At 38.7% G+C, this 20,674-nt stretch overlaps 1 protein-coding gene across 6 annotated transcripts in view; it reads left to right on the top strand.

Annotated features, from left to right (window-relative positions):
- The window catches only part of MVB12B (multivesicular body subunit 12B), a 322,603-nt gene that overhangs the window by 274,538 nt on the left and 27,391 nt on the right, over positions 1-20,674 (top strand). For all 6 annotated transcript variants that reach the window (XM_074211557.1, XM_074211553.1, XM_074211552.1 and 3 more), the window contains one exon: positions 2,680-2,739. In XM_074211557.1, coding sequence (XP_074067658.1) covers positions 2,680-2,739 — 60 coding nt within the window. The remainder of the gene's footprint in view (positions 1-2,679; positions 2,740-20,674) is intronic.

Genomic DNA, 20,674 nt, shown 5'->3' with positions numbered 1-20,674 from the left:
TGAGAGTCCTTGGCATGTAGAATATTAGAGCCCCATAGATTGAACAGAGCTGAGAGGGATCTTTTATTACAACCTAGAATGTTAGAGCTAATGGGATGTTATACCATAGCATGATAGAATTTAATAAACCTTAGAATATAAAATGCTAGCTCTTTAAGGTGGTTTACAGTCAGGCCCTTTATTCAGTTTGGTCCCTTCCCCCTCCCAAATATTTGAGCTGTTACTAAAAATGAAGACTCTGGTTTAGGTATTAGCAAAAGAACAACTAAATGTTGTCCTTGGGCTCGGCTTAAAACTAGGCGCCTTGTGATTTGGCCCACTCTGCAATTTCCATTCTAATGAAATATAATATGCAGCCCCGACATCTTTCTTCTAGCAGCTTAATCTTGAAAAATGCTTGTGATGTTGCATGTGGAGCATGAGTAACTTTAGCTGACTTCTCTTGGCTCTGTTGCCATAGCTACCCTGGCGTCTCTCCTGTTTCCTTGGGGAGGCTGTTCTGTCCTGTTTACCCATTCCAATCTAGAAAGTTTAGTGAGGTAGTTAGAGCCTAATGATACAACAGCTGGACCTCTGCTGGATTCCAGGCAACGGAAATGGAGAGAGGGAAATGTTTTCCCTGTTCCTGTGCCCCTCTGGCTGCTGGTGCAAATGTGGCAGACTGTTTGGAGAGAAGCAGTAACAGCATCCCCGGGAGGCTTGTGTTTAATTCTGTGGCTGGATGTCCCCCTGGCTGCCCTGGGTAAATTTGTTGCTGGCAAGACTTGACAGACTGGGAACAAGAAGCCCTATGTTTATAAAACTGGGGGTAGAGGATTGTGGGCCACACTAATGTGTAAAAAAAGAAAACCAGAAATGCACTATGTAGTTGAAGTGGAAAAGTCAAGAGATACCTGGACTTAAAATCATGGTGCTGACACTTAGAAGCCTTGTGTTCATAGGCAAGTCATTTTGCTTCTCCAAGAATTAGTTTCTCCCATCTGTAAAATAGGGATAATGATGCTTACATTACCACTCTACAGAGTTGTTTAATGAAAGTACTTTGTGGACCTGGATAGATTAACTGTAATTTTCCCAGTTAGTGATGTTAGGAATATTTTGCTTTTATAGATATTCACCTCTTGCCTTCTCTGCTTTGTCTGCCAGAAAGGAGAAACTCAACCATGTTGGCCATAGGTTGATCACTGTACCAAATAGGTTTTTCACAAAAGTTTTCACTTTGAGTAAGGATGTGTTCTAAAACTACTGGAAATAAGAAGCCCTGTGACAATACAACTTTGGTCAGAGGACTCTGTATAACACTATTGTTATATCCACTGCCAGACAATGCCATATAAGTAACACCCCCCCCCCAGACCTTGTGTGAGGAAGTTGCTTATTCTCCTCAGATTCCTCATCTATAAAATGAGGATCTGGCAGGAGCGAGGGGGTAAAAGGCATTGTGTTATTGTGGGGAGACTAGAAGATTTGAAGTCAGAGACCCTGGATTTGAATCTACTATACCCATAAGCTGGGACAAGGTGCTTCTCTCTGAACCTTATTTTCTTCTTCTTCTGTAAAATGAGGGGACTGGAGTAGGTCATCTCTGAGATCCTTTGAGATTCTGTGATTCTATGCCACATCTGTTCTACATTTTATTTCAGAAATGGTGGTCATTGAAGTTTCCAAACTGATGAAATGATGATTTCTCCTGGGTCTCTCTGATAGCCTTGGATCATACAGGAACTAGATTCCAAACCAGTCCATACATAGTTTAAATCCTAAATCTAATTTACTACCAGGTGGTGATGAACTAATCATTTACTGCCTCCAACCTAGAGTATCTTTATAAGTGAAGTTGGGAGATTAGACCTGATGACCTCTCTGCTTCCTTTCGGTTCTAATGTCCTGTATCCTAAGGGCCTGCCAGTTCCTAATCCTGTCATCCTCACAGACTTCTCTGGGCTGCCCATTCCACCCAGGGGCTGCTTCTAGCTTACATCAAAGTGTATATTTGCTGTCAAGAAGCCAGCATTTCACAAGAAGGGCCTCCATCTTCATGAAATTACAGAAACGCCCATTAAAATGTGATGTTATCATTTTTCACCACCATTGATTTCTGAAAATGATAATTTATGTGCAGTTATTTTATTCACCATGCATTTTCAAAAGAGCTGGAATTCCCCCAGCTCCCCAATGAATATCAACGAAGCACTGGCCACCTTGCCCAGAATTCCTTAGACACCAGTGCCACCACCTGGCCAGAGTGCTGAGGGCACATTTATCCCCATCGCAGCTAAAAGAAATGGGAAGCCTTACCAGCTTTTGGCACTGCTTTCTGGGGAAAATATAAGAGACCAGGACAGATCTTTGCAAAATCATGCTTTTTCATAGGTGTTGGTGGACTCTTTCTCTGTCTTGAGAGAGAAAGGACCAGAGAACAGGACCCTGGGGAGGATGGATTCAATTTACCTGCTGGATTCTCTGAAAGCATTTTTCTTTATCATTTCTACATTTACTACCAGTGGATGAATTCCCTCATCAGATAGGACACTTCCACCAATATGCAGTCCTGTAGTAAAGACAAAGCAAAACTAGCTGCTTTTCTTAGATAATTGTCCCATGTTTGAAATGCTAAACCAGATGTTAAAGTGGCATTTCCCAGCTGTTTAAGAAAGTAGATTGTCTTTTGTGTTTCAGATGCAGCCCGTTGATCTCTTGGGGATCACCATCAAATCTCTGGCAGAAATAGAAAAAGAGGTGAGTGACCTACCTCCCTCCAACTCCACCAATGGCTCAGGGATCTGGCAATGTCCTGTATCCTTCACCAGTCAGAGTTCTTTCTGAGTAAGGGGAAGGGTCTTAGATACTGCTGACCCTGTCTCAAGCAGTTAAAATCTTCTAGAAAGGTCAGCCACAGTGAGGTGCAATGAGTGCTGGCAGATCTGGATTCACATCTCCTCTACATCACTAGATGTGGGGCTGAAGTTGAGCCAGCACTTTTCTCTGAGCCATTTGTAAAAGGGAGGTGCTGATGCTTATACTGTTCCTCAAAGAAATATCTCAGAAAAAGAAAGTCATTGTCAGTAACTGATGAGAAAATCTCACATGTCTACAGTGATTTTATGGTTTTAAAGTACTTTGCATATTTCATCTAATTTATTGTTTCTCATAATAATCCTGTGAGTTAATATATACACAAAGTGTTCCAGAAATCTTAGTGTAGTTTAAGTTCAGTTTTAAAGTTTGGTAGTTTTTGGTGAATTATGTAGATAGGTAGGTAGCTAGATAGCTTAGATAAATAGATCCCTCAAAATGATATTTTAAGTTCCAAAAGCTTGAAACTCCACCAAAATTTTTGGGACACATTTTATGTGGTTCTCATTTGATCCATGAGGAAATGATAGCTTATTGAAGCTATGTGACTTACTTACCATTACTCAGCTAGGTTTTTTCAGAGCTGGGATGGGAAAACATCCTGCACTCTGTATCCAGACATTTCCCTGCCTAACTTGCCTTCTTTCCTCATCTTCACATTTTATAGTTCTAAGCTTCTTTCAAGGATGAGTTCAAGTACCACCTCCTATAGTTCCTCTTTACTCAAGTTATCTTTTTAAAAAATGATAGCAACAAAAGTCTCCTTGTTTTTTCTAAGGTTCAGAAGCTTTAAGTCATACAGTAATCAAAACTTTGGGTTTATTTAGTTGTGGATTGTTGCATTTTTGGGCAGGGTATGCTGAGGGTATCTTCCTTCTGTACTCCCAGGTAGTATGTTTGAGAGAGGAAAGAAATGGGACTGGTCACTGGAAGAACTGAAGCTGATATCTCAATTATTTACCATTCACCTTTCCAAGTCTGTTTTCTCAACTATTAAAATGGGAATCAAAATATTTAACTTTTGCAGTACAAACCATAGGAAATCATTCTGAGGGAGAGTATTTTTGTTTAAATTCACTAAAGCCCCATATATATAAACTCATGCTGATTATTTGAGGTCTAGTATGATATTGTGATACATTAGACTTGAAATCAAAAGACCTGGATTCAAATTCTACCTTTTATATTTTCTAACTGACTAAGATCAAATTTCTTCTCTGTTTTCTTCCCTCTAGATGGGAATAATATTTCCATTCCACTACCCACCTAGTAAGAAGCTCTTTGTAAGCCTTTTGTAAACAATAGTATTATTGTTCTTTGGTAGAAATGGGAATTTTCTGAAATGACTTTACTTCTTAATGATTTAGAGTAAGGGGTGGAGCTTATTCAGTGGTTATCACCAAATTTAGGTCACATTTGACACCCTGGTTTGTGATATGTTGGATATATTTCAGTATACTGAAATGATGACTGAAAAGAGAGAGTTGGAGCAACCGAATAAACTAGACCTCAGATTTGTAGATGTTTTCACTGCTTCTATAAGACAGCATTTGATTCTATTCTGTCTTCTCTTTTTCCCTCTTTTTTTATGTATAGAAGGTTGTTAAGCAATCACGTGCTCAGAGGCAGCTTCTCCTCTGAAAGGAATATTTGTCTCAAAGATGGAAATGGTGGAACCATTTCAATATTCTCTGTTCCCTTTGGGTTTTCTTCTAGTATTCTCAGCTAGCAGAATCAGGTTTTTTATTGAAAGATGGCTGAAATCAAGGAAAATTGAATCAATGTAGTACAACAAATTTCTAAACCTGTCATAACAAAAACAACAAAAAAGTCCCATTTTGTCTTTGATTTTCAGTAAATCATAAAAAAAAAAGAACTGATTGTCATATATAGATTTTTAGGTCACTTTGGCAAGGGAGGGAGAATTGCATAATGCTAACCCAGAAATGAATAAAATTCCCTTGCGTTTTTCCCCAATAAAGGACTGCTTTACAGTATTTCTCCAGGGTCCCCTGCTTTGTACAAAGAGTTAGCAGCTGAGACAACAACTAGCTGCATATTCCTTTTCTTTGCATTGTCTTTGACAGTGTTATGAGGGGCTGCTCCTTCAATCAGCAGCCCAGGAACACAGTTTGTTACATTTGTGAAGGGGCAAATCAATCCTGAAGCATTTATTAAGGTCCTACTGTGTGCTTGGCACCAGAGGTACAGATATAAAGAATGATTCTCAAGGAGCTTATGTTCTGGTGGGGGAGTACATACAGAATAAATATAAAAAGAATCAATACAAATAAAAACAAAGTAGTTAAATACTAGGCAGCCTGAGAGGAAGAACACTGGCCAATGTCCCATTGTACTTCTAGAGTCTTAGGTGCAAGGTACCACATTGGAGGAAGGACTTCCCTGAAGAGAGCTTCCCACTATCCTATAAGGATCTGCTGGAAGAATTAGGAGGGTTTAATTTATTTTTTGTTTGTTTGTTTTTGCAAGGCAATGGGGTTAAGTGGCTTGCCCAAGGCCACACAGCTAGGTAATTAGTGTCTGAAGCTGGACTTGAACTCAGGTACTCCTGACTCCAGGGCTGGTGTTCTATCCACTGCTCCACCTAGCCACCCTGGGAGGGCATAATTTAGAGAGGGAAAAAAGGGCAGTATGATCTTTCTCTTCAGGAAAGAGTTAGCTTGTGAATGAGGGATCCAGCTTCACTCTTTAGCCCCAGAGGGCAAAGACAGGAGTAATGGGTAAATGGAGAGAAGTTCAAGGGAGGCAGATTTTTAGCCTCGGGCTGCCTCCTTCACCTTCTTGATTTAAGAAAAGAAAAAAAAAACAACCTCCATAACAAAGGCATGCCTTACCTCAGGAGTTAATGAGTTCCCCTAAATGAGGGAACTGGAGAGGAAGCTGGAGAGCTGGCTGTCAGGAATGTCAACAATAGCTCACATTTATATAGCTGTACACATATGGATGTGAAACAAGTGGCATACATCATCTCATTTAATCTCCACAACAGCCTTAGGAAATCAGTGTATTATTATTAACCCCATTTTCAGGTGATGAAACCAGGACTCAGCCAGGTTAGGTGACCTGAGAAGATCATGGACCTAGAGCTGAAAGGGCCTTCAGAGGCTATCTTGTTTCAAAAAAGAGGTTAAGTGACTGACCCAGGGTCATAAAACTGCGAGTGTCTAAGAGATCCCAAGTTGGGAGCGCTATTCAGTGAGTGAGTAAGGCACAATTCAAACCCATGTCTTTTTAATCAAATCCAGTGTTCTGTCTATCTACTGGTGACCTTTTGTTTCTATGACCTTTGAGGTCCCATCTGTAAAATTCTAAGAGTCCTTGAGAATTTGGGACCTTTGATTTCATTCAGTCCCAGACATTTATTAACTGTTTTCTGTGTGCAGTACAGCCTAGCACAAAGAGAGCTGTCTTTCAAACCCAAAGACATGTTTTCAAACACTGCCTCTTGTCACATCCCGGCTGAGATCCTGGACAAGTTACTAAACTCAGGGCTCTAGTTTGCAACCACTTAAGTGAAGCTGCTTGATGAGTAAGAAGGTAAAAATCATTCTTATCTCCCAGGCTATACAGGACTGACTCCCAGCTTAGGCAACTCTCTAAGGCTAGAAATTACAGTAAGGGTGCCAACTTGCATTAGAAGTCATTTACTCACTTAGGATTCCATGAAATCACAGGTCCAGAACCTAACTCTGATATTGTACAAGTGAGATCTAAAGATTAAGGAAGATTACAACTGCTCCTTTTCATATACAAGTAGCTAATCCCTAAGCACTCTCTTGCTTTCTGGTCCCACATTACCAGTTACCTTCTGGGCATTAAGACTTCAGTGTACTGTAAGCATTTAAGATTCAACTTATCCATAAATCATTTTCTTCCCCCCACAAAAATGTCCTCTCCAAACTTCTCTTGACTTCAAGGTTCAAAACCTCAGTTACCATCATTCGCTCCTTTCATTCCCCCCATACACATTCAGTTGCCAAGTACTCTCCATTCTTCCTCCGTGACATCTTTCTTATGTATCTGTGCTCCTCACTCCCCACCAATCTAGTTCAGTCCCTCCATCTCTCACTTAGATTATCACTATAGCCTCCTCATCGTCACTGCTACAAGTCTCTCATCTCTTCTATCAATCCTTCACACAACTATCAAAATAATTTTCCTAAAATGCCCCATGTTACTCCCCAGCTCAAAAGTCTTCAGTGATCTCCTTATTGCCTCAAGGCAATGAATTCCTCGATTTAGGCCTTGTCTTTCATTCAATGATGTCATCCAGCTTTGCCAGAAGTATTTCACATTATTCTCTCTGTTCACATGTTTCTGTTCCAGTTAAACTGGTTTATTTAAGGTTCTCTAAACTGCATTTACCAGACACTTGCCTCTGTATTCAGACATTCCTCTGCCTATCTTGCCTTCTTTCCTCACCTTCACCTTTTCTAGTCTTTCAAGGATGAGTTCAAGTAGCACCTCCTATAGTTCTTCTTTGCTCAAGTTGTCTTTTTTAAATAATGCTTACATATTATATGTCTCAGAAGAATGTAAGCTCCTTGAGGGAAGTTACTATTTTTAGTTTTTATCTCTGTATGTCTAGCTCAGTGCTTTATATGTGGCAAATGCTTGATAGTGCTTATTGAATTGAATTAAATAACTATGACACTTTACTAAATCTGTCAGTAGATTTGAGGACTTCTTCCATTGGTGTGGAATATAGCTCATTGATGCTTTCATCTTGTTCAGTTCTTTTCTATATCCAATATCTATGCAAGAAGCCTTCCTTCTGGGCCTCTTGACTTTATATGGTTACCAATAAAGAGTATAAATTATCCATATGATAGTTGGATGAGTATTGAGCATAGAATCAGGAAAACCCGAGTCTGAATCTTTGCCTCTTATCAAAACACTTATGAAATGTTTGACTGGACAAGTCACTTAATCTTTATATGCCTTGGTTTTCTCATCTGTAAAACAGTGATTTTATTGGCAACTATTTCATAGTTGTCATAAGGATTAAATGAGATGATACATAGAAAATAGAGATAGATAGATAGATAGATAGATAGATAGATAGATAGATAGATAGATAGATAGATACTTTACATTATGGTTTGGCAAACCTTAAAATACTATAAAAATGTTAGCACTTGTTATTATGATCCTTTGTTATTGCCAAATGACCAGCCCACCTCTCTTTTTTTGGATCAACATTTTTAATTTGGTGCCTTTTATAGCATTTAATGCATTTCAACAAGAGGATCAGAGAAGTCTTCAAGGAGGAGGTGAGATTTAAGTTGAACTTTGCACAGAAGAAATTTGCTCAAAGATTGTGACAAAAGAAGTCTAGGGTCTCCCCTGTCATTCTCCTTTAGATGACTTATTCTTAACCACTCTAGTATAACAGAACAAATTCTGGGCATACAGTCAGAAGATCCACCTACCAATTCTAGCTCCATTTCATAATCTTGAACAGCTCATTTAAACCTTTTGGAGCATCTGTTTCCTTCTCTGTGAAATGGACATGATAATCCTTGCCCAACTTACCTTGCAGGATTGTTTCTGAGTAAAAGTGTTATAAATCTTAAAGCAGTATAAAAATTTCATTTTTATTATTCATCTCATTGAAAACATCCTATTTCTTAATAAGAGAATAAAGCCTCATGTGGACATTTTCATGTCCACTGGAATTTCTTTTTCAGTATGTGCCAAGAATAATGACTAGTTAGTAGACTTGATTAGAGCACAGTGCTAACTAAGGTTGTGGGTTTGATTCCCATCTTGCTAAGTTAATGGTGCCCTCTTCTATACCCTCAAAAATTTAATAGCCTTGGCTAGATATAGCTGAGCTAAGAGCAGGATGAAGGACAAGATAGTGGTACACAGATTAGTGCAAACACATTACTGTTACTGGGGGGAAAAATCTACAAAAGTCTTCCCTAGTGATGATGGGTCAGCAGCAGCGTCGTTGTATGCAGAAGATGGCATTATTATGATATGTTATGAGTGATGAAATGGAGCAGATCCAGATTCTGTGCTTAAGCAAATTAACAAGATGACCAAGTACTAAATAGAGCTTATAACTACTGGCTTGGTGAGAATTAGCAAGATGGGGGGGAGGAACAGGTTATTAAAATCAAATAGGGTATGAAACCATGACAGATGTCTTCTGGCCTTCCATAATATCCATGAACTGGACTTTTAAATTCTTACTTACATAGGTAGTATTATACCATTTATGTAGGAATGAATGAGCAGGTTGAACTGGAAGTACAGAGGAAGAAGCACAGGATTTGGATTTCAGAGTCCCAGGTTCAAGCCCCATTTCTGCCACTTTTACTTAACTATCAGTTGAGCAAGTCACTGCCACTAATAATATGAGAGGATTCAAAGAGATGATCTTTTCCCATTCTAGTTCATATTCTGTGTTCTAAGGTCCCGGTTAGCTCTCTAACATTTTGTGTTCTGAGGTTCCTTCCAGTTCTGAATCTCATGATCCATGAACATCTCAAAGGGCTCTATTAACATAATATTTTCTGCAGTCCTATCTCCTTGAATTCCTTGGTAAAGGAATTTGGAGTCTATTCCTATGAACACTTAAGTCCAAAATGCAAAATCGTTAAGGAAAAAAAATTGAAAAGCTACATCACAATTTTGTAACAGTTACAAATTTCTTTTTGTATTTGCTAATCATTTGACTGAACCTACATTGAATGTCAGAATGTGACTAAATAACCTGTTTTTAAGAAGTTTGCCTTTTGTTTCATTCTTTTTTTTCCATTCCAATGTAAGTTTTTGGAGGATAAGCTCTTTTTTTAACAAACATTGGTATACATTTGGGAAAGTTCTTTAGGGGCAAGATAGCTTTTCTGCCATGTCTTTTCCTTTTCTTTGGATCATGGAATCCTGGAATTAACTGAGAACTCAGAGATGCTCAAATCAATCCCCACCTTAATAGAAATCCCCTGGGACATGCTCCCAACAGTTACTATCTTTTCAAATAGATTGCTCCATTGTTGTAGCCAAAGCTTTCCTATGTTGTACTGAAATCTTCCTTTCCATGACTTCCCCTTCTGCCTCAGGTCCAGCTGTCTTAGACCAAGCAGAATGGGCAACTCTTCAAATACTTGAAAACAGTTCTTATGTCCCTGCTCAATCTTTCCTTCCCCAGCTGCTCATTCTTAGAACTTTACATGACCTGGTTTTGAATCTTTTCACCTTTTTTTTTTAACCTTTCTCTGTATAAGTTGAAATATAGGTATTCTGCTCTAGGGAACTGTTTGAAATCTAGAACATTAGAATTGAAAGAACCCTAAGCTTAGAGTCTGGAGGATTTGCAATTCGATCCTGTCATGCCAGCTGAGTGACCCTAGGTCAGTCTGTTAACTCCTCTCAGCCTCTCTTTCCTCATCTGTAAAATAGAAATGATAATAATAACACCTCCCGGTTCACCCATGTTGGTGGCAGAGCTAAGACTCTTATCCATCCCTCCTTGACTTTCAGTCCAGTTTATTTTCCACCACACTTCAGGCTTCTATGGTATCAAATAGCAAGACATTAGGATCCACTGCTCCCTGGAATAGGTGACAAGGAGGCAAAAGGTATTTTCAGTGCACAAAGGGTATCTGGAGCAGGTGTTAAAGAATCTAAAAATGTTTTTTGCACATTCAGTGCACATGAAGTACTCAGAGAAAACAAAGATGGCACATCAGATGACATTGTGAGAGAAGGCAGTTAGCATTGTGATAGGCATTCTTCCTTATTGCTGCTGTTCAAGCAGAGGCCAAAGTCACTCATGTAGACATTTAACAAGCATTTATTAATCACCTTGTAAAGCACTTGATTAGTATCTCTATAAAGGACAGATTTAAGAACAAGAGAAAACTGGCTTTGCATGGTGCAAAGTGTGGAAGGAAAGGAAAGGAAAAAGGAACATTTATTAAGTATCTATGCTCCTCAACATAGTGCTAACTAAACACTTTACAAATATTCTCTTATTTACTTCTCTTTGCACTGTCCCACCTAACTGCTTCAGTCGGTCAGTATGGTGCATGGTCTGTTGAAAGGATCACCAGCCTGTTGGTAGGGGAAGTACCAGGCCTTGTTACTTAGATTTTCAAGAAGCATGATTAGGGGGAAGAGCTCTGCACCTTGAGTCTGTAGATCTGGGTTTAAGTCCCAGCTCCACGACTTGCTCATTCTGCCACTTTGGGCAGGCTGTTGTCCTTCTTTGGACTTCAGTTTCCTTGTCTTTAAAATAAAGAAGTCAGACCACGTGATCTCTAATATCACTTCCAGCTTTGACATTTTGTATTCTAAGGATCTTTCAGCAATCCTTAGGTACTAATGGTAAAGTCCATGACTACTTGAAATAAAGGCAAACTGCAAGTCAGAAGAGGATACCCAAGTCTCTTGTCACATTCCCTTCTCAACTTTAAATGCTAGCAAATTGGAAGCAAGGAATATCTGTGGTTATCATCTCATGAGTGACTAGGTGGGCCTTCCTGATCCACTAGTGTTCTCTGGTTCCTACAAGAATGGCTCAACAGAGCAGAATTTACAGGTGAATCCCAACTTAACCAAATCTGAAACAATAAGATAAGGTAAGGGACAAAAGAAAGTGGGAAAGCACTGGATTTAGAGAGATGTAGGTTCACACCCCAGCTCTGATACTTCTGGCTGTATGACTTTGGATAAGCCTCATCCCCCTTGATTTTGGATTAATTTGTTTCAGCTTAAGAGTATATAGCAAAGAAGAGCTTTGAAAAATGACTCAATGTAATCTTACACATTTTTAGAAACACTGATATTACTGAAATGCTTGAAGATATGATTAAGAAATAGTTCTTTTAAAAGTTGCCATCTGTTGTCTCCCAACCCTCCTGCACTGCCTCCACAAACTTATTCTTTCTTATTCTTGATCTTCATAACAACGGTCCACTGACATCTCCATCTGGGGCCTTACCACAGAGTGAGGAGTGACCAGAAGTCCTTAAAGGTTAAGGTGGTAGGTTCTACTAAGCTCTGGGACTGGTGTGTGAACTTGGTGATGGATTGTGTGTGTGGATGGGTATACACACATGTTCAGACATAGACCCAAAGTGTGGAGAGTCTTATCATAAGATTTAGAAGTAAAAAAAGGACAGGTAAGACTTAGCCCAGCCCTTCTTCCATCTTCAGATTTTTAGTGAAGGCCAGAGATGTTAAGTCAATTATTCAAAGTCACTAAGACAGCAAGCAGGAGAGCCTCTCATTCTCTTCTAGTTCCTCCATATTCTCCTTTTTTCATTAACAAAAGGGTGGGAGGTAATATTTTTTGACCATGACCATACTTAAAAACTGCTAATGTGTGGAGTGCTTGCTGTCTCTTAACCAGCTTAATCCTGCTGACACAATGGAGGATCTTTTGAAGGATGGGTAGAAGGTATACTACAAGTATTGTCATCCCATTTTACAGATAAGGACATTGAAACTCAAATAAATAAAGTGACTATCTCAAAATCACAAGTCAATAAATAACAGAACCTGGGATTTTTTAAATCCAGGTTTCTTTGGCTTCAAGTCCAGGCTCATTATACTTTGGCTATCTAAATAAATATACCTCTGTGTCCTACTCTACTTGTTCAGATTTAACTGCCCTTAGTGTTCCCAAAGCACAAGTAAATTAATTTGTGGTAGAATAGTCTTAGTCATGAAAGAGTGAATGTGTGATCTCTTTCCAGTTAAACTTTAGATGGATCAACCATGAGTGGATAGCTGGGATGGAGACTTAGGGGGAGGAGTTGGAACTGAAAAAATGTAAATTCTTTGGGGCAGTGTATCACAAAGCACTAAATATCAATGGTGTAGAAGTAGGATTTTTCTCAGAAATGGGTAGGGAGAGGAGACAAGTTAACTAAGGCTGATTTTTCCACCGAGAAAAACACTCATCTTAATAATTCCACAAACATTCTCTCTCTTCTAGAGTCATGAAGTAGTTGAATTATACAACCTAAATCCCCTTTAAAAAAACTAATATAATAAACAATATCATTGTCCACAAATCCAAACTACAAAATATGAAGTAGATATCCAAATAAACCTTAAAAATAAATTATTTAATTTTGCTTAAAAAAATAAATGTAATACAAATAGAAAGTTTAGTAAAATCGGAACAATGATCATCTGTTTGTTCCCTTTCTTATCTTGAATCTTGCTCTCTGTTTGCCTAGAAATGTCTTCATTTTTAAAATGTGGTTATAGCCTGTGCATGTTTTTTATTTTGCTGACCTCGCTTTGGATCACTTCATATAAGTCTTTCCATCTCTCTTTATATTCTTCATAGTCTTCATTTTTATGGCCTTCCTTGGTGTTTCATTACATTAATATACCATAATTTATTCTTTTGATGAAGCATCTTCTCTGAAGATGGATAGATGTGCATATAAATATTCTGAATTTCTGTGTCTCTTTATTTCCCTTGCAAGCAATAGCTCCATTACCCTAGATCTGATGGCTTCTATATCCCGGGCAGCATGGGATTTTCCCTGGCACTGCATTCCAGACTGAAATGTTCTTCAATAATCCAGTGCTTTTTTCCTACCTTTGTTCACAGCCTGCTTTTCATTCTTCTTTTGGCAGCGCACAAGCCTCTGCTAAGTTCCAACCCCTGCCTCTACTAAAACTCATGGTCCCTCTAGTTCATTAACATCTTGCTCCATTCCATAAAAGAGGGTAATCCCAACCATGTATAATCTGCATTACGTTTACAGGTTCATCTTTCTCCCTTCATTTCCCTTCCATGCTGTCAAATTGTTTCTGAAAAGTGCATTCAACAGACAGAATAAATTACTGCTTTCACACTGTAAACAAATGGCCCAAATCCATTTTTAAGGCAGGATTTTATTTGTGGATCTAATAAAAGTGTTGTGTTATATAACAGCAGCTCTCATTTCTAGATTATTTAAGGTTTAAAAAATTATTTCTTTATCACACCTTTATAGTAGAAGTAGTACAGAGATTATTAAACCTCATTTTACAGATGAGGTAATTGAGGTAACAAGAATTGAATTGATCCCACAGCTAGGAAGTGTTGGAGCTGGAATTGAACCCCTGCCTCCTGCCTCATGGTAATGTATCCCATTCAATTAAACCAACTCCTTTCACAATTTTATCTCACTACAAAGAATTCACCAACATACACATCTAGTGCTCTTCCAAATACATTATGACTGGCTACTAACTATAAGTCATTTGCTAACCATTTACCAACTACCATAAATTACATTATGGGGCAGGGACTGATTGACCTAATCTCTGCACTTTTCCCAACACATTGCTCTGCACATAGTAGGAGCTTCATGAATGTTTATTGAATGAATGAACATCGTTAAATCCTCATTAACCTACCACTCTTTCCAAGGAGAACCTTCTATGGAACAAGCCAACTTCCATTTTAACTTGACTTTAAACTGAAAGACTAGGGAGAATCTAATTAGTAAAGTGAACATCTAATATTAATCACTCCCTTAAAATTGACAAGGGAGGCAGTTCATTTAACCACTTAATTGCTACAGGTTTTTATGGGCTGCTGTTTGCCTACATCTTTAATGAAGAAGTTGTAAATCTAAGGGAGCTTAAAATTTTAATTTTATATCGAAATATTTTTCCTTGTTCTCATGTTTGTAGTCAATTCTCAAGGGTGTAGTCACATGAAATGTTCTTTAAATGAACATATTTGCTAACTGGCATGATTTCAGTTTTTAAAACATTGGTTCCAGCAATTAGGCATTTTTTTCAGTTCCCAGATGACTAGAGAAATTCGTCTTGATTATAATTGCTCTTAGCCACGCATATCTAATTTGTGTCTTTTTAAGTGTTAATTAGTAAACAGTTTGAGCTGACATCTTTATGTGTTTGTGTGTTGAAAAATGGGGCTTACTGTTTATTTAGCCTGGGGCTGCTCCTGCTGGCTGTGACATCAGGACATCGAGGTGAAGTGCACAAAAGCCGTTTTGGCAGGCAAAGATTCCAAGAAGCAACTTTGAAAGTTTTGCTTTGGCTTGGGTTGCTGTAGGAGCTTTCTAGTGGGGACTTTTTGGAGACTTTTATGAGATGTGAAGGCATACTTTTTATGATCCCTTTGAAAGGACAGATTCCCCATTATATAAAAAATACATTTTCATATCCCCAGCATAATTGTTTCTTCTTTCAAGAAGATTCTGTGCTTAGGAAGTTTGGAATTTTATAAAGCAAAATTTGTGGTTACACAGCACCATCTAATGCCATTTTTCTGTACTGCACTTTAAAAAATCCTTAGATGCTAATCTTAAAGTGTGTATATATGCATGTATGTCTAAAAGAAATCCATAACAATGGTTTAATATATATGAGTATATTTTCTTATCAAATATGTGTGTAAATATATCTCATGTAGATATAATTATGAACTGAATCTGTGGTTTCATTGATATAGGGGATTCCCAGATGAAGGAACATATACCAATATAATTTATCATCTTAGAAAGTTGTCTAGAACACCTGAAATGTTAAATGATTTTATAGAATTGCATATTAATATATACATATATGTGTGATGTATAAAACTATGTATAGAAACTTTTTTCTCTACATACATACATGTGTACACCCCCCCCACACACACACACATACAACTCTATCTAGGTATATAAGTAGAGGGGTGTGTTTGTATCAGTTTTTATGTAAAAAGGATTAGGCTTTTCTGCTTGACCCCAGAGGATAGAAGTAGGAGCAATGGATAAAAGCCCTGTGAAACAACAGTCTTAGGCTTACAGCATGTAGAGGTGAAAAGGATCTTATTGTAATGTCTCATCCCCTCACTTCATAAAAAATTACAACCTAGAGAGCCCTAGGTCACATGCATAATAAACAATAAAGTTTGAATACAAACCATGATCCTCTAGATTCCCAAGTTCCTCGTACCTTCCCTTATATCAAACTGTCTGACCTCTCAGGTACAGCTCTGAGATTGTATAATTTTACTAGTTTTTTCCTTTTTTTGAAAGGCAATGGGATTGAGTGACTTGACCAAGACCACACAGCTAAGTAATTATTAAGTGTCTGTGGTGAGATCTCCTGACTCCAGGGCCAGTGCTCTCTATCCACTGTGCCACCTAGCTGCCCCTATAATTATACTAGTTGAGATACCTAATTACACATTGGATCTTTTCTTTAGAAGTATGAATGGTTTTGGTCACTTATAATTTCAGATTTTCTGGACTGACTTAGATTTTTTTTAAATTGGAATGGTAAAGTTAATCTCATATACTAGAGATGACCACAAAGATATCCTAGGTCAATATTTTAGATAAGTGAAAGGACTAGAACAACCCATTTCAATAAAAAAGTGATGGCCCAGGTAGCTTGACAGATGTAATCCACTGTGACATTTTAAATTTGCCTTCTTTGGTCACAGTTGTGAATTTTTCACTGTCATGAATTTAGCCTGTTCATGAAAAATTAAATTCCTGATGGATAGTTGTTCTTATTGTTTTTGTAAGTTACTCTTAAACATGATTTTTCCCTCTCATCTTATTATTGGCATTGATAATTTTTCTCCCTCATGATTTAAATATAATAATTTTTAAAGTGGCATATTAGATGATGACTAAAGAGTCTATTCAAAACAAAACAAAAAAAAAGTTAGCCTGGGACTTAGAGAAAGACTATTTCACCTTGAAAGAAGGAATTTGTAAAAATCAAGAAACAAAGGGTAGAGATAAATAACCACTTATTTAGGCAGTTATGTACCAGAAGCTCCTAATGCGAATGTAGGCTTCATTTGAAGAGGGAAAAAAAGGGTTTGTTTGCCCTTGGATCCCCAATCCTTAGCACAATGCTGTCTTAATTTATTTATAATATTAAGTAACATGTAATATTAAGTAAAAAGGTGTTATTGAATAAATTCCTTGGATAGAGTGCCAGACTAGAAGTCATCTTCCTGCATTCAAATCCAACCTTAGTCACTTACTACCTTCATCATCCTGGACAAGTCACTTCATCTTGCTTGCCTCAGTTTCCTCATCTATAAAATAAGCTGGAGAAAGAACTGGCAAACCACTCAAGTATCTTTGCCAAGAAAACAATAGACATGCCACATGTTTCTAGCTCCAGGACATCTTTAACACAATGCCTTATACAAAATCCACAGGGTTATTTAAAAGATTTTTTAATTACATATATGCAGGACTCCATCCACTGAAGCAGTTTTTAACAACTTTCCTCCTTAGTTGAGTTTCATGAGCCATTGCCCCCCTTCCTCCCTTAAAGGTCTTAAGATCATAGACCTTAAAGATCCTCTGCTACAACCCCCTTCATTTTACAGATGAGGAAAACTGTGGCCTAGAGGTGGTAAATAATTTCCCCAGGGCCACATAGAGGACAAGTGTCACAGTAGGATCTGAGCTCAGGACCACTGGCTCCAAATTATTTCATCAACAATTTGGTGGGCAACTTTCTGATAATGAGCCTGACCACATTTAGCCAAGCAGTTCCTTGGATGATGGGTACACACTTAGTGAGCTTTCATGCCACAGCTCAAAAGATCTCCAGCTTGAAGGGGTCTACTAGAACTGTGCAATCCTATCACAACCTTCACAAATTGGGGTTAGCTCCATGCCAGAGGGAAATATCCCAGAAGCTTGATATGGTAGGCCTTATAAATGTGAAAGGAGGTCTTTTCCCCCATCTGTAGATTCCAGTGACTCCTTGTTAACTGCTGGGGTAGATATAGATTCCCCCTCTTAAGTATTTGAATCCCCTCAAATCTGGCTGCCTTTTTAGCCTCATTACATCTTACATTCTTGCACACACTCTCTGGTCCAGACTAGTGTATAGGGGTTCACTAAGCTTGGCCATCCATCTCCTATCCCTGTGTGTTTTCACAGGCTGCCCCCCCTCCCTTGAATGTACTAACTTGCCACTTACCCCCACCTTTTGGAATCATTTCAAACCTGGGCTCAAACACCACCTCCTCCATGATGCCATTTCTGAACCCTTACCTGTCAGTACTTTCTACCAAAAAGTCAGCACATACTTATTTTGTATATACTTATAAAACTAGAATGTAAACTGTTTGATTTTTTGATTGAGCAACCACTTGATTTATCCAGAATTCAATACCAGGGCCCATCTTGGTGAGCATTTCTGTAAAAGTCCTAGAAAGAAAAGGCTGTGCCTTTAAGTTTGCAGGAGAATTTAGTTCATGTATACTTAAAAGTAAAGGAAAGGAGATAGCATGAAAAAGGTCTTGCATCTTCACTTGAGAAGACTGACAGAAAATGTAGGCAAGTAACAAAAGGTGCATTTTAGGGGGAAACACTCCCAAAGTCTTATAGGATGACATACTCTGAGTGATGTGCAATGATACAGAAAGAGAATCTGGAAATCACTGAAGACTGTTCTCTAAAGAGATTGGTGGGGTATGATCAGGAATAATATTAGAAACAGGTTAAGAAACATGCCTCTCACCTTGTATAACCATGTCACCCTGAACTGGAAAGTCTTCATACTCACTTCAGAAAGAAGAATTTAACTGAAAGAGAGTCAAGCAACAAGCTAGGCATTAGGGGTCAAAGCCAGTGAGTGAAACATTCCCAACTCACAATAAGCTTGCATTCTGTGGTGTTGCAGTGGATAGACCACCAGCCTTGGAATCAGGAGGACAGGAGTTCAAATCCAGCCTTAGACACTTGACACTTACTAGCTATGTGACCCTGAGCAAGTCCCTTAACTCTGATTGCCTCACATCCAGGGCCATCTCCAGTTGTCCTGATTCATATCTGGCTGCTGGACCCAGATGTCTCTGGAGGAGAAAGTGAGGTTGATGACTTAGCATGGCCCCCCTCACTCAAATCTAATTCTTATGCTTGTTCTTATACTTGTCATGATGTCACCTCCCTGATCTTCCTCACCTGAGTTCCCTAACCCAATGAAATCCCAGATCTGGAAGAATTTGTAAGAAAGGAGAACCAAAAAAAAAAAAAAAAAAGACCCGTTTAAAAGAACAAAGAATAAGGACAAAAGGGGAAAAAAAATGAAAGACAAAAAATAGCATCATTTTAGCATTTACAGAATAACTATAAAGGAAAGATAAAAAAAGCAGTTAAGTCCACAGTCATTTTGGAAGGTGGGCACTAGCATTTAGGTGGATTATTCGATTAAATTTCATGTAAAAAAAGTGGTACCTGAGTTGCAACTTGATGGAAGAAATGGATTGAGGGAGACAGAGCTGAAGAGGAAATGTATTCCTGACAGGGGGCAGGGTTTAGGCGGTAACCTCTGTTGGGATCTAGAAATTGTAGGATGAGGAACAGAGAGAAGGCCAGTTAGACTGGATTCTGAAGGGCAGGAGGGGAACTAATCCAGTGAGGCTGGATCGATGGGTTGGGGCCAAGGTGTAAAGAGCTTTATATTTTATTTATATTTTATCCTAGAGGCAATAGGAAAACACTTAAGTTTATTGATCATATGATATAATATATTTAAAGCACTTTGCAAACCTTAAATGTTAGCTATTATTAAGTCATGGAATGACATGGTTAGATCTACACTTCAGGAAAATTACTTTGACCACAGTGTGGGAGGTGGAATGGAATGGGGAGAAACTATCAAATTGGAAGAGAGTCAGGGGAGGCAACTATAATGATCCAGAGAATATGAGGGCAGATTTCAAAGAGATAGAGGGGCAGTTTTGCATAGTGGACAACTTTTCAAAACTGGTAGTCCAAAGGATGCTAGCAGAATGATCCTAAGCTAGTCAGTCATATAACCTTTAACCTCCCTACCCCTAGCACCCTTAAGATTATAAACTGAAGAACAGTTTCTGTTCTGCTTGCCAGAGGGATCTTCCTCACCTAGAGTTTTCTCACCCAGTGAAATCACAGATCTGGAAGAATTTATAAGAGGGGAGAACAAAAAAAGACCTGTTTAGTCTGGAAAGACAATTGAGAAGGAGTGAGGTAAAGATAGAAGGTCCTGTTCTTTTTGCTCAAAAAGAGAAAGATACCTTGGGAAGAAAAGATTTAATGAGTTTTGGGTAAGAGGGAGGGGGAAATGTAGGTGGAGGGGGTAATAGCTGTCTTCAAGCATTTGAAGAATTGGCAGGGAGAAGAGGAATTTCATCTTATTTCATTTGATCCCAGGGGCAAAACTAGGGGGAAATGGATGGAAGTTTATCAAGACAAGCATTTGGATTTAGAATCATATGAATGTCAATGTAGAAGATAGGCTAATCTCATTTTATGGGGGACAACTAGGTGGCACAGTGGATAGGGCACCAGGCCAGACTCTTCTCTTCCTGAGTTCAAATCCAGCCTCAGATACTGACTAGCTTTGTAACCCTGGGCAAGTCACTTCACCCTATTTGCCTGGAAATGAACTAGAGAAGGAAATTGTAAATCACTCCAAGCCTACCAAGAAAACTTCAAATGAGGTCATGAAGAGCTGGTCATGAAAAGCTGGACACGAATGAAAACTGACTGATCAACAACCTGATATTATAGATGAGAAAAGTGAAGCCCAGTGAAGTTAATGTCTGAGATAGAGGCAGAACTGGAATTCAAACACAGGTCTTATACATCCAAGGTCAGCAGCATTCTTTCTACTGCTCTGTGCTATCTCCAAAGATGACTTCCTACTCAGGAAAACCATTGAGTGGGACAGGGCGAGGGGTGGGGGGGACATGTCCCACCTCAAGAGAAAACTTCAAGCAAAGGCAGGACTACCACTTGTCAGCCACATTTTAGAGCAAGGGTCCTTAACCTGGGTTATCCAGCGAGCCTCCCCCAAG

Source organism: Macrotis lagotis, chromosome 1, assembly GCF_037893015.1.
Source record: "Macrotis lagotis isolate mMagLag1 chromosome 1, bilby.v1.9.chrom.fasta, whole genome shotgun sequence".
NCBI lineage: Eukaryota > Metazoa > Chordata > Mammalia > Peramelemorphia > Peramelidae > Macrotis > Macrotis lagotis.
Note: the sequence above shows the minus strand (reverse complement) of the source record. Positions and strands in the feature narration are given on the sequence as shown.